This window comes from Ammodytes marinus, assembly GCF_949987685.1.
Source record: "Ammodytes marinus genome assembly, chromosome: 2".
Taxonomy (NCBI): domain Eukaryota; kingdom Metazoa; phylum Chordata; class Actinopteri; order Uranoscopiformes; family Ammodytidae; genus Ammodytes; species Ammodytes marinus.
Window position 1 is genome coordinate 533859 of NC_137231.1, and position 15539 is coordinate 549397.

The window sequence follows — 15539 nt, forward strand, 5'->3', positions numbered from 1 at the left end:
CCCAGAGCCAACAATACAGACGAGCTGAAGGCCGCTATCAAAGCAACCTGGGCATCATAACACTTCAGCAGTGCCAGAGACTCATCTTCACCATGCCATGCCGCATTAATGCAATAATTCATGCAAAATAAGAACCCAGACCAAGTATTTTACAAGATGAATGAAAATACTTATCAAAAGTGCAACATTTTCTGGAATAAAAAATAATTATTTTGATTGGCCTTATGGAATATTCTAATATTTTGAGATGATGGATTTAAATAAAACAAAAACTGTCTTAAATATATCAATATATGTCTTATACATCTAGAATACTGTATATGGAATTTTCATTTTTTAATTAAATTCAATAAAAAGAGCTTTTCCATGATATTCTAATAATGTGAGATTCACTTGTACTCATTGAACACTGAGCTGAGCAGAGGAGGTTGGCTTGGGGAGTGACAGTGAGTTGCAGGAGCTTTAAAGTGTGTGTGTGAGGTCAGGGCTTTGTATTGTTAAATGTAAACAGGCTGCTCCTGGGCCGTCAGCAGGCGATACATGGCTGCAGGCATAGTCTTCATGTGGATCTGAGACAATTACAAACAGAACAAAGCATTCAATTATTAACAGTAAATGCCTATTGAAATCAAGTGCCAAATGCAAGCAGTCATTGTTGCAAACCCAGACCCAATGTAGTACAGAGCAATCCTACTAGGTAACATTTATTTCCTAATACTTTCTCTGTGCTCTCTTTGCAGACTGAGCTATCTTAGATGTCATATCTCAAATAAGTAGAACAGACTAATTTTAATGTTGCCACCTTTAGGGCTCATTAATGCTCTATGTTAGATACGAATAACTATACAGACCGAGCGTTCTGTCCGTCCGTATTTCTGCAAGTATCCTGCAAGCTTGGGGGTATGGACCAAATGGGCCATACGTTGCAGTACCACTGAAAATTGTGGGGTGAGGGTAGCCAACAGTTTAAACCAGAGCTTTTAACAGCATTGAACAGTCATAGACTGTATATCAATAATAGAGGAAAAAAAAGAAGAAGAAAAAACTAAACACAAAGACTGCTTTTTAAGTATAGGTTGTATGAAGTTGGTATGCAAATACAGGGTCTTCCCTATGTTCCTGAAATTGGCGATTAGGTTCTGGAATCACAGCGGAATGGTTAGGGTTAGGATACATGGAGAGGTTAAAATAGGAGTGACACACACCCACACACATACACTTTTCTCTATTTTATCAGATACATATTTATGATGTTACATTGCCTTGGCACAGCGACAGACAAGTACAACAGAACAGCTGGGCAGAGATCCCAGAAGTTAGTAAGTAGGGGAGAGTTAGTAAGTAGGGGAGAGTGGGGGGAGCTGTGCTACCTTTTACACAGAGATTGCGGCATATTGACGGAACAACATCACTCCGATATGCCGGCTTTGCTTGCTTCTGTGTTATTTACACAGAACCAAGCAACGCCGGCCTGCTGGCGCATCAGTAGCCCCTTTTACACAGCGTTCCGGAATGAAAGAGTTGCTTGTAAACAGCGTCAGGTGTGACGTAAACATTTAGCGCTGCGCCGGTCAGCTGCTTTACAACAACAACACTGGCCGGTGAATTCAGAGCAGAAGTGCTGGAGCTTGCAGTAAGAGGGCCGTATTTTCAGAAATAGACTCATATACTCTGCAAAATGAAGCGTGGGGGTTTGGATTGAGCAACGGACCTTATGACCTGCTAGATACGCTGTTCCTTGTATTTGGTGATTTTTACGGGACATCAGGCTGTCGTGGCCCATGGTTAATGTTAAATACACGTCCTTAAACTATATAAACGCATTTATACAGAGAGGCGGAACTAATGGTGTCGGCAATCTTACTACCCCCCGAGGTAGTACAATTCCCGGAACAATCTCTCGCACCTTTCTTCCCCCGTTCCGCAACGGTCACATTTATACAGCAGGGAGGTGGACCGAAATTCTGGCATATTCCCGGCCTTGACAGTAATGTCTCCTACCAATTACATAAAAGTAGCACACATACCAATGATCACCATTAAGACAAGCCTAATATTGGCGTCTAAGCCATTGTTTCAGGGCCTTTTTAAAACTGCCTAAGTTTCTGACTAACTTGAGTGCACCAGGCAACCTATTCCAAAGTGCAGCTCCAGCACAAAAAAATAATCCTTTCCCATGTTAGTCCTAACTCTGGGTGGTACAAAATCTGTAGAGCTACTTGGATTGGATTGGATTTACTTTATTGATCCCCAATGGGGAAACTGGTTTGCCACCATAGTCTGTACAACATACAATACAACACATGAATACAGTAACAACATAAAACAAGCATAGTCACAGGGAGAGTGTGGTCCACTACCATAGTAAAAATAGAAGGTAAAAAAAAAGGGAATAATTGACAATATAACAATATTATGATGTGCAAATGAGCAATGTGCAGAAATCAAATCAGCAGTCATGATTAAAAAGCCTAGCTGCTGCAGGAACAAAATACTTTCTGAATCTCTCTGTAGAGCATCTCGGTAACAGGAGACGCTCGCTCCTGCCACTTCTAACAAAAGTGCAGTGCAGGGGGTGGTCGTCACGTGACAGGACAGTCCTGAGCTTCCTCCTCCCCTAGTGGAATGCCTGTGAACTTCACTTACTCGATTAAAATAATTTCTAAAATATTTGGGAACATCCCCATTTACCATCCACAGTTGTATCTGAGATCATCTACTTTCAACCAACCCAACCTCTCAAAGTGGGAAGATTCAAGATGAGTTCTCATGGGGAGGTAAAAAATAAGCCTAACCAACTTATTTTGCGAGGTCTGAAGCCTATGTTTCAAATGCATTCTGACGCCATTGTACCATGACCCACACGCATAATCATAATAGGGCTGAATTAAAGCTCCTGCTAAAATTAACATTGCAGAAACTTTGAAATTCTGGCCAAAGAACGGATTCTATGATTTATTTTGGTGATTGCCTTTTGAGCCTGACCTACACCAGATAAGTTACAATCTAATACACAGCCAAGGTAACTGGCTGGTAATTTCAGAATCTCCAGCTAAAACCTTAATATCCGAGGCTTTTTTCAGTTAAATTTTTGATCCAAACAATATGGACTCAGTTTCCCCACGTGAAGTGATAACTTGTTGTCAGACATCCACCTGCTAACATGTACAAGTTCTGCAGAAAGTGTTCTTTCAATTATCTTTGTGAGAAACTACCAGCGCAGAGTCATCTGCATATAAAAAAAGATTACAAGAACAAACAAACTTTAGGCCATTTATATATAAAAGAAAGAAAAGTGGCCCCAAAACACTCCCTTGAGGAACCGCACAGACCATGCTTTGTGGTTGAGACATTGTACCCCCAATGTCCACCACCTGCGTTCTATTCTCGAGATAGGAGCCCACCCATTTCAGTGCTAAGTCACTAAAACCCATGGCTTTCAATTTATACAATAAAACGCAATGGTCAACCATATCAAAGGCCTCCTCTGGAAAAGTGCAACCATAATCCCGGTACCCAAAAAACCACGACCCTCCGAACCAAACCACTACCGCCCCATCGCCCTCACACCCATAATCATGAAATGCTTTGAAAAACTGCTGCTCAGGACCATCCTCCCATTTGTCAAACCTCATCTGGACCCCCTTCAATTCGCCTACAGGGAAAAAAGGGGCACAGAGGACACTGTCGCCTGCCTGCTGCATCTTCTCCTCCAGCACCTAGACTCCTCAGGCAATTTCGCCAGGATCCTCTTTGTGGACTTCAGCTCCGCCTTCAACACCATCCAAAGACACCTGCTCATCCAGAAGCTTCACCACCTCAACACTCCACCCATCCTGATCCATCTCCTAATAATAATAATAATAATAATTGATAGGTTTTATATAGCGCTTTATTGCCTAGGCACTCAAAGACGCTTTACAGGGTTCCTGGTTCAATTCGTTCACACACAGTCATACTGGTGGTGGTAAACTACGAGAGTAGCCACAGCTGCCCTGGGGCAGACTGCACAACTTCCTGCGACAGACGGCAAGCTGTTCGGGTAGGCACATCCACATCACCCACACTCACCACCAACACCGGAGCCCCTCAGGGCTGTGTGCTTAGCCCTTTCCTCTACACCCTTTACACTAATGACTGCACCAGCCCCTCCCACACCACCACCTACCTCAAATACTCTGACGACACTCCCATCCTCGCCCTCCTATCAGACAATAACTCTGTATCGGATTACCACAACACTATCACTCACTTCTCCCAATGGTGCACACATAACTTCCTCCATCTCAATGTAGCCAAAACAAAATAAATAACAATAGGTACCCCATCACCCCAGCCCCCCACTCTCATCAACAATGACACAGTAGAAACAGTTGACAGCTTTAAATACTTTGGACTCACACTGGACAATAAACTCAATTTCGACCAGCACACAACGGACATTCAAAAAAGGAGCCACCAAAGACTGTATGCCATCCGTAAACTTAAAGGACTCTATGTTGCACCCCATCTCCTCCTTCTGTTGTATCAAAGTATTGTCCAACCCATCCTGCTCTACTGTTCCATCTGTTTCTTTAACATGCTCACTGTCAAAAACCGGGTCAAACTCACACGTGTCACAAATATAGCTGCCAAAATAATTGGTCTCCCCACACCCACACTGTCAGAACTGAATCTCAAGGCCATCTCACGCATTGCATCCACAATAGCACAGGACAACACTCACCCACTCAACTGCCACTTTACTGTCATGCCCTCCGGACGCAGGTACAGGTCCCTGTTGTGCCGGAGGGCTCGCTATGGCAAAAGCCTGGTGCCTGCAGCCATAGCAGCCCTCAACAAACGGCCAAGATAAATCACCCCAGTCCCACCCTGTTTATATATCCTGTATGTATGTTTACTTTGTTTCTGTCTATTGTCTGTCGGTGTGCAGCCCATAAATGTACATGTGATGTGAAAAAGAATTTCCCCTTGGGGACAATAAAGTCTAAAGTCTAAAAGTCTTCTGTAGGTCTAACATGACCATGCCACTGAAGTGACCATTATCCACCAGTAAACATGAATCTGTAGAATGAGATTTACGGAGGCCAGATTGGAACTCATAAAGTATATTTTGTGAAGATACGTATTTGTCAATTTGTTCAAAAATTATCTTTTCAATGATCTTTGACAGACTACTCAGAATAGAGTCAGGGTTATAGTTGCCAGGGTTCAGTTTACTCCCTTTCTTATAAAGCGGAATCACTCTGGCAATCTTGAGATCACTGGGAAAATGTCCTTGTTCTATAGAACTGTTTACAATATGAGTGATGCATGGTGTAATGATCTCAGCAGCATCCCTTAGGAACCGTGATGGAATAGAGTCTAATCCTGTGGCTTTAGAGCAATCAAGCCCTTTTTCAAAGAGGAAGCCACCCGTCTGAATCCCTAACTGAGAGTAATAGTCTCGCACATGGCTTTCACCATATTGACCCGTCAGGCCAGGTAGCTTATCCACCAGCTTGCTGGCAACAGATGAAAAATGTTTCTTAAAGCCATCTCCTTCTCTGATGTAATATTATTGCCAAGATTTAGAGTGATGTTAGTGTTTTTGGTTTTCATCTTTTTACTGTAGCCAAGCTGCTTGAGGGATTTCCATAGCTTTCCTGAGTCATTTCTATATTCAGCTATTTTCTCATTAAAACATTTCTTTTTAGTATGAACCACTAATCTGTTAACTTCATTTCTCGCCTTTTTATAATCAGTCCAACTCTGCTCATCCTTGTTTAACCTGAATTGACCATACTTGCTATTTCTTGCTCTAATTGCCTCAAGGATGTCATCATTTACCCAGGGTTCTGTCCTCTGTTTTATTCTAATTTCTTTACATGGGGCTACTTTATCAATAGCTTCTAAAAACATACATTTAAATGAGCACCACCGGTTCTAGACAGTTAGATTAGGGTGGGCTGGTAGACATTTTAGGTGGGCACACTGGGCAAAGAGACTGAGAGCACCCTTTTGCCCTTGTAATTAATTGATTGGATTTATATAGCGCTTTATTTCGCTGTTGTTGACTCAAAGCGCTTTACAGGGTTCCAGGTTCAATTTATTCACACACAGTCATACCGGTGGTGGTAAACTACGATAGTAGCCACAGCTGCCCTGGGGCAGACTGACGGAAGCGAGGCTGCCATTTCGCGCCATCGCCCACCACCTCAAACATACAGCAATCATACACATTCACACAAGGCAAGGTGGGTGGGTGAAGTGTCTTGCCCAAAGACACAACAACCATGACACAGGTGGCCGGGCGGGGATCGAACCGCCAACCCTTGGATTGTTGGCCAACCCGCTTAACCACCTGAGCCACAGTCGCCCAGGTCTCTGCATTTGATTTTTGGCACATTTACTGTGTATTGTGTAGAACACAATATGCAAATAAACTTTGAGTGTTGCTGTGTGGAAAATTTGATTCTTGCATGTTTTTTCCCCCAAATGTTTATGAATAACATATAATATACATTATATGCAACATAATGTATCTTTTTTTTAATCGCAGTATTAACTGTAGGCAGCCTGAGCTGATAGAAGAGAAAGCTTTGGGACTGGGCAACCTGGATGTTGGTAGTCCAGAGCTACAGTATATACTATACACACTAAATAGATATATAGTCTTTCCACTATTGCTTCCGATGTCCAGCTGGATTAAGATTATTAATTATTAATTAAGAGGCTAAATCTGAGGAATTTTGTGTGAACACTGATGAATTAAAAGCTATTGAAGAAAGATGGTATATTCTTTACTATTAATTAATTGTCTGAATTTTATTTGACATTTTCTTGGACAGCGAATGAACGGGTCCGTCCGATAGTGGGTCTGGACTTCCACCTTAAAAAAAAAAAAAATTGATTGGGTGGGCACAGCTCACATTTGGGTGGGCACGGCCCACCCTTGCCCCTGGCTACAGCCGGCCCTGTGCACCATGCTCTATCCACATCAATGCATTGCAGTACATTAGACCAGTCCATTTGCTTGAAACAGTCATTTAGTGCTTCTTTGGTATACCTTTTCAGTGACTGGGTTTTAATAGAAGAATGCACGTTAAAAACTGCTTTCTTGATCTTTCTAGTACAGAAAATAATAGAATGGTCGCTCGGCCCATAACTTTTAGGGCCGGTTTCACAGACATGGATTAAGCCTAGTTCTGGACTAAATTGGACTTTCAATGGACAATCTCCATTCAAAATTCCATTTAGTCCAGGACTAGGCTTAATCCATGTCTGTGAAACCGGCCCATAACCCCACTCTCTGCTATTCTAGACTTATCTGAAACTAGAATGAGGTCAATCATGGTTTGGGTAGTGGAACACACGTGTTGGTTCATTAATCAGCTGATGTAAACAAAAAGAACCACAAAAGTTCATCAATGCTTTATACCCGGAAACATCCCGTTTCTGAATATCAGTGTTAAAATCTCCCATCATGATAACTTCAGATTTAACAAAATCAATACTCTTTGAGCAAAGCTCTTCTAAAAAGTCATAAAAATGGGTTTGATCAGGCGGTCTGTAACATGCAACGATAAGTATAGGCTTACTCTTAGGAGAGAAAACCATGGGGTAAATTGTGCCATTAATATATATCTCATAAACTGTAATACAAGACAAATCTATTAGACAATTACTTATCTAAGGTTTATTCAAAGTAAATAAAGTAAATATTTTACTAAGATTGAAGGTCAATTTTCTTAAACAAGGCCTAGCAGAACTAGGTGGTTTAACCTGCAAAGCTCACAATGACAAAGTCACCATAATCATCTTTCTGGTCATCTGAACTCTCATCAGTGGTGTCGTTAAAGCTGGGGTGGAGGATTTGGGGAGAAAATAGCAGTTGGGATAGAGATTCGAATCCAAATACCTCAACCGCTCCACTTGTTCTCTTTGGTCCCTCCCCTATGTCCCTCCCTGACACGCTCTAAACCAACAAAGTTGTGCCAAAGTGTATCAACAGTCCCAACAGCCAATAAGAACAGAGAATCGGAGCCTCGCTCTGATTAGTCAAAGTGTACAGCTCATGTTAACTTTGACCAATCAGAAATCATATAGGGGAGAGTGGCCTAAGTTGTGCCGGTGGGGAAGTTGTGCCACCCCTTGTTTCTAGAAAACCATAAAAGAAATTGGAAATGTGACCACATATTTAAGAAGAGCCATCCATTTAACTCATCCTGTAAAGAAGGGAGAAACATGGAATATGATATAAGAACATTTAAGCTCAAAAAACTGCTTTTAGCCTTTCAAAGTAAAATTTCCATGATCAAGGTTTTTTGATTATTGTGTCTGAACAATTATAGACATGTTTGAAAACATTTGACACATGTTTTAGTACTTTAGTATGCTACAGTTTGTGTCTACATGGTTAGCACGATGTCAGCCCTAAACTGCTGCATCATGCTTATTATCCAAAATTCTGGGGTTGGGGTGATTTGTGCCAGAGGGCCTGGGGTAAGTTATAAGTACGTAAGTAAGTAAAATGTATTTATAAAAGCAGATTTATAACAGTTTGCATTGTCCAAAGTGCTGTACATAGTGCTTTCAGTAGATAAAAAATGAAGGTAAAATAACAATAACCAAAATAAAAGACATAAAGCCCAGACATCCACATATAAACAAAGATAGTAGTGCAGAGGCAAGATAGTTAATGGGGAGGAAAAACCAGGGTGTACAGATGGGTTTTGAGCCTTGATTTAAAGGCAGAAATGAATCGCATATGCCAGGTGGCAGTTGTACAAGGGCGGAGCAGCTAGTGCAAAGTACATTTCTGCGAGTTGTGCCATTGGCATGGCTGTAAACGCTGGTCACCAAAAGAAAGTGATTGTCTAAAGTAGCTCAGAAGAGAGTGACATCCACTTAACAACACCACTGATGAGAGTTCAGATGGCCAGAAAGATGATGATGGTGACTTTGTCATTGTGAGCTTTGCAGGTAAAACCATTAGACCTGCTAGGCCTTGTTTAAGAAAAGTGTCCTTCAATCTTTGTCAAATATTTACTTTATTTACTTTAAATACACCTTAAATAAGTGATTGTCTAATGGATTTGTCTTACATTACAGTTTATGAGATATATATCAATGGCACAATTCACCCCATGGTATTATCTCCGACGGCACAATTTACACCACACCGGGGGCAAGTTGTGCCACAAGACAACTTTTTTTCCGAAAGCTATATTTCTTCAACAGTTTATTCCAGATCCAAAGTTTTTATTGCCAGGGATGCACAACACCCTGAAATATATGTACATATTTGAGTTGGAGACTTTACTGTCAAGGCCTCACTTTAAAGTCACTTTGAGTAAAAAGTGGCACTACTTAGGCCACTCTCCCCTACCCCAGCTTTAGGTGGAATGGAGATGTCAGTCTCTTTTGAGCTACTGTAGACAATAGCCTCGTTTGAGTAGGAGCCGTCTTGCTCAGACCTGCGCAATTATGACACGCGTCTTGCTGAGCGCACACCAAAAATGCTGTGCGCTCAGCAAGACGAGCATCATAATTGCGCAGGTCTTAGCAAGACGGCTCCTTCTCAAACGAGGCTAATCACTTTCTTTTTGTTGACTAGCGTATACAGCCATGCCACTGGCACAACTTTCAGAAATTTACTTTGCACTAGCTGCTCCGTGCTTGTGGAACCAACTGCCACCTGATACGTGATTCCCCCTCCATTTCTGCCTTTAAATCAAGGCTCACCCTGGCTTTTTCTCCCCATTAAATATCTTACCTCTGCACTACTATCTTTGTTTATATGTGGATGTCTGGACTTTATGTCTTTTTAGGGGGCCAAGCCCGAGAAGGGCCTGGGACCGCGTTTTGCAGAGCAACGCGGTTCCATAGCCCTGCTGGGCAGGGAACCCTATTGTTTTTGCTGGGATTATTATTAGGGGGCTAAGCCCGAGAAGGGCCTGGGACCGCGTTTTGCAGAGCAACGCGGTTCCATAGCCCTGCTGGGCAGGGAACCCTATTGTTTTTGCTGGGACTTTTATTCTTATTCCTTACGTAAAAGTGGTGCTGCAGCCCAAACCGTAAAGGGTTGGGACATGCCACTTGCATGACTAGATTCAGGTCCGTGCCTGGTACGCAGACAAAAAAAATCAGATATGCCGGCCACTAGGTGGCGCTACAAAAAAGGAAAATGTGTATAACTTGCACACCGAACCTCCGACAGTCAAAAACTTTATACCCACAGATTCACACAAGCCAGACGCATCTTTTGAGATAGGCCACGCCCATTTGCGTATATATACATTTTTCGCTACATCGCAAAAACTGTGTTGTTCACCAAAACATACTCCTCCTACAGTTTTCGCCCGATTTGGACAAAACCAAAAGCATTATGCTCTACTGACTCCCACGAGCAAAAGTTGTATAAAGAATTTTTCTACGACCATCGGAAGACCAAATGGTAGCGATTTAAAGATTCGATTTTTCAATTTGGAACATTTCTTCTTATTAGGGGGCCAAGCCCGAGTAGGGCCTGGGACCGCGTTTTGCAGAGCAACGCGGTTCCATAGCCCTGCTGGGCAGGGAACCCTATTGTTTTAGCTGGGATTTTTATTCCTATTCCTATTCCTTACGTAAAAGTGGTGCTGCAGCCCAAACCGTAAAGGGTTGGGACATGCCACTTGCATGACTAGATCCAGGTCCATGCCTGGTACGCAGACGAAAAAATTCAGACATGCCGGCCACTAGGTGGCGCTACAACAAAGGAAAACGCGTTTGGGGCTATAACTCCTACACCGAAAGTCCGACAGTCAAAAACTTTATATCCACAGATGCACACAAGTCAGATGCATCTTTTGAGATAGGCCACGCCCATTTGCGTATATATACATTTTTCTCTACATCGCAAAAACTGTGTCAGTAACCAAAACATACTCCTCATAGAGTTTTCGCCGATTTGGACGAAACCAAAAGCATTATGCTCTACCGACTCCCACGAGCAAAAGTTGGTCAAATAATTTTTCTACGACCATCGGAAGACCAAACGGTAGCGCTTTAAAGATTCGCGAAAATTCCTTAAAAAAAAGGGGATTTTCTTGAAACTGAAGGGAGACTATCATGGGGCATACCCGAGCCTATGGCAAAAATATGGGCAAGAAATTCCTATGTGGGCCGGACTTATTAAAAAAAATTGTTTTTCAATTTTTTTGCCTGTTTTCGCCATTTTCAAAGTCTTTAGGCGGGAAAATTCAAAAGAGTGTCTACAATGGAGAGGTTGACAATTTGATTTTGCTATAACTCCCCAACCGAACATCGCACATTCAAAAACTTGACATCCACTTGTTTGGTACATTGAGCTGCATCTTTCTATCTAACGTAGTTTTGCGAATGTCATCCATAGGGGGCGCCAAAACCACAAAAAGCAAAGAAAACGCGTTTGGGGCTATAACTTCCACACCGAACATCCCACAGTCAAACACTTTATATCCACAGATGCCCACAAGTCAGCTGCATCTTTTGAGATAGGCCACGCCCATTTGCGCATGGGATTTTTTTCGCTACATTGCAAAAACTGTGTCAGTCACCAAAACACACTCCTCCTACAGTTTTTGCCCGATTTGGACGAAACCAAAAGCATTATGCTCTACCAACTCCCACAAGCAAAAGTTGCATAAAGAATTTTTCTACGACCGTCGGGAGACCAAACGTTAGCGTTTTAAAGATTTGCACATTAGCTACCTTGTACCAAACTGCTCCTAAATCCAAAACGATTCATCCTATTAACACCAAACTTCACACGTGTTTGTCCTATGGTTCTCAGGTTGGTTCTACTTTTTCCTTAAATTGCTCCAAAAGGGGGCGCCAAAAACACACTTGAGCATCTTTCTCTGCGATTTTTTTGCCTTTTGGTCTATAACTCCCAAACCAAACATCCCACATTCAAAAACTTTACATCCCCGGAATCCGTAAAGCGAGGGGCCGGCGCCGCGGATGACGACGCCCGATCCCGAGTCGCGTGGGAGGCTTGGCCCCCGTTCACAACTGCTTGCAGTTCTAGTTTGTTATTGTTATTTTACCTTCATTTTTTACCTACTGAATGCTCTATGTACAGCACTTGGACAGTGCAAACTGTTATAAATGTGCTTTTATAAATACATTTACTTACTTACTTATAACTCACCCCAGGCCCTTTGGCACAAATAACCCCAACCCCAGAATTGTGGATAATAAGCATGATGGAGCAGTTTAGGGCTGACATTGTGCTAACTGTATAGACTCAAATTGTAGCATACTAAAGCACTAAAACATGTGTCAAATGTTTTCAAACTAACTATAATTATTCTGACACAATAATCAAAAAACCTTGATCATGGATCATGCAATTTTACAAGCCTAATTTTGTCTGGAAAATTCCTTAGTATATTAATAATATAATATTAATTTCTGCCAGCAATAGTGGATTTTCAATTCAGAGATACTGTGATATTTCAGCAAGTTATGTGTCCTTGTGAAGGTGTTGTGCAAATTATTCTATATATTTTATCTATTTAAATTTTTTTAAAGAAAATTTGAAGTTAAATATTTAGCTTTTCAAAGAAGGTGGCAGATGGTTCCTATACTGATGTGGAAAGCTTCTGGTAGCAGTGCTATCATGGTTAACTCTACAGCATTGATGTGTTTTAAAAGCTTACATTAGTAAATGTGCCAAAAAGCAGTCGCAGAGATTTTGAAAGGGGAAACAAAATTCTTGGCAAGAGACTACCGGCTTCATTCTGTTGTATATTCTCCCAAACTCTGGGACTTTTTGAGTGTATTTTGTCTCGCTGCATTCAGCCTTCTCTGGCTCTCTTTCATTTGATTTGCATCACAGATCCGAAAAAACTTAATGAAATGTACATGGGGAGAACGGGGTAATCTGAGACACTAAAATTATTTATCACTCAAATGGATGTTACAGGATGTTTCCTAGAAATGGGCATTAGCAGAATTTATTCAAGACAAAGGGCAGGGAAAATATGATTGTTTAAAAAAAAGTTATCAAGTGTCTCACCCCAGCTGTGGGGTAAACTGAGACAGACCATAAAAATCAAGGGGGTAAACTGAACCACTTACTTTTTCCACTCTGAAAGTACTATAACAACACAAATTGTAACAGTTAGCTTGAAAACCAAATATTACAAAACTAATGTCGGACTAGTGACAGAATCATGGGGTTTGGTCAATTAAGCAAAACATTTTTGATCAAATACAACATATAATTCATATTCAATAATTAACATTCAAATGACAGATAGAACCAGTTAGATTAAAACACAGTCTGGGGGTCAGAACACAAGACCCTTAGAGCCAGCTAGTGTCTGGGGGTCAGAGCAAAGGAAAATCAGAACCAGAACAGTCTGGGACTCAGAACAGGATCTCTGCGACTCAGAACAGGACTAGACCCAGCTGTCATTTTCCATCTTTTCTTTCTGCATTTGTTTTATTGGGATCATTCATTGTCAAGTTATTATGGGGTTTACTTTGTCCAGCTTCTGCCCAAACTTGAAAATGGCCTGGCCAACCATGAAGAAAGCAATGGGACAACTCTTTTCCTTTTCTCACTTTTATTTTCTTGTGGCAGGAATTATTAGGTTGAAAACCTTCAAACACAAACAGAAATGCACAACCATCATTACGTTCAACAAACAAATCTCTTAAATGGTTTAGTCATATTTTAACATAATCTATTATTCAATTCATAATTGTTATTAACTTTAACTTAAGTGTTTTAATCTTTACAATATATGATTACCATGTACCTCCAGTTTATCCAGTTTAACATTTCAACACAATATAATTTTGGTTCATCCATACCAGTAGCCTTTCATGGTTTGACCCAAGCTGGATAGTTCTTTCTCCTCTGTTGTCTGAATCCCCACTGAGTGCAGAGTGAGTGATCCTGCTGAAAAAGCTGCAGGCAGGTGATCTCAGTCAGCTAATCAGCTGGAGTTGGTTTTGGGGATTTTCCTCTCCTTACTAGGGAGTCAATACACTACCCCACTTGTCCTCCGGGTGTCATGATTTCTTTTGACTTTAGCTTACTTGACTTTTGACTCAACACCTCCCACTTGAGCTCCTGGTTCTTGAACCCAAGGAGCTCACAGCAACCTAGTCCATGTTCTGGTGTTGGAAGGGCTATCCTGATGTTTTTAGAGTGGAAATCTGTTCCTGCTCTTCTACAGGAAGCAAGACGATTATCCGCCTGACGTCTCTGTGAAGAACCGTCGCAGGGATATGGGTTGACTGTTTCATCTTTACTTTGCCCACCTTTTTGCTGAGTTTCACAGAGGAGACTGGGTAGCTTGGGAATGTTCTGATATTTACATCCCTCACAACTCCCTTTTTGTCAGTGTTGACACTGACAACTCTGGCAAGCCTATACTGGCTTCTTAAGGCATTCTGGTCCGCTACCCAGACGATGTCTCCAACGGCAACATTTCGTTCCCTGGTGTGCCACTTACTCCTGACAAACAAGTTGGGTCCAGCCAACTGACTCCACTTTTTCCAGAACTTGTTAACTTCTGCCTGGATCACTTTTAGTCGGTTGTAGGAGTAGCCTTCAAATTCGAAGCTCCCTGGGTCTCCTCTGGGTCCAGCCCTACCAAGCAGTAGAGAGTTCGGGCTGATGTACTCCACGCAGTCCTCTCGACTCTGAGTCCTGGCATCTATTGGCCTTTCATTAGCCAGGTTCGCTGCCATGTAAAGGAATGTTTGAAACTCTCCCCATGTGAAGAGTCCATCTCCTCCCAGGTTACTCAGGGCCCTTTTCACGATCTGAACAGCTGCTTCAGCAGCTCCATTTCTGTGAGGCGAGTCTGCTGGATGGATCTTCCAGCTCCAGTCTGTTCCATGTTTGGCGGCCTCATTCTCTAGATCCGCCTTCTCCAACTGGTCCAGAAACAGGTAAAGTTTCTTTAGGGCAGGCTTGGCTCCCACAAAGTTTTTCCCCGGGTCCGACCACAACTTCCTTGGATGCCCTCTCAAGGCTGTGAATCTTTGGTAGGCCAGTAAAAACCCTTCAGTTGACTGGTCACCAACGACATCTGAGTGTATAGCCCTCGAAGCCATACAGCAGAAGACGATGCCCCAGACCTTGAGTCTCACTCTCTTTCTGACCATGTCCTTCACTTCATACGGTCCGAATAGATCTACCGTTGTGAACTCAAATGGTCTGGCTGGCTGCGTTCGCTCCAGTGGAAGGTCACCCATTATTTGCTGGCACCTCCTCGCTCTGGCTTTTCTGCAAATCACACAGCTGTCAACAACTTTCTTAGCCAATCTTCGGCCCCTTATAATCCAGGCTTTCTTCCTCATCCTAAGGAGTGTTCCCGCTACCTCCTCATGGTTTGCTTTGTGGGCCTCCTGAGCTAGGAGAGTGGAAATCCAGGCTTCCTTTGGTAGGATTGGTACTGCAGTTTCCTCTTTAATGAAGAACTGTATTCTTCCTCCACATAGTAACAATCCTGTCTCATTTTCTTTGTACACAGCCAGTCTGTTAAGGGTAGTGTCATGAAAGGTGACAC

At 42.2% G+C, this 15539-nt stretch overlaps 1 protein-coding gene across 1 annotated transcript in view; it reads right to left on the minus strand.

Annotated features, from left to right (window-relative positions):
- Positions 1 to 497: 497 nt before the first annotated feature.
- The window catches only part of apba1a (amyloid beta (A4) precursor protein-binding, family A, member 1a), a gene marked incomplete at both ends in the record, with an annotated part of 313633 nt that continues 298591 nt past the window's right edge, over positions 498 to 15539 (minus strand). Inside the window, one exon of the mRNA XM_080040598.1 lies at positions 498 to 569. Coding sequence (XP_079896724.1) covers positions 498 to 569 — 72 coding nt within the window. The remainder of the gene's footprint in view (positions 570 to 15539) is intronic.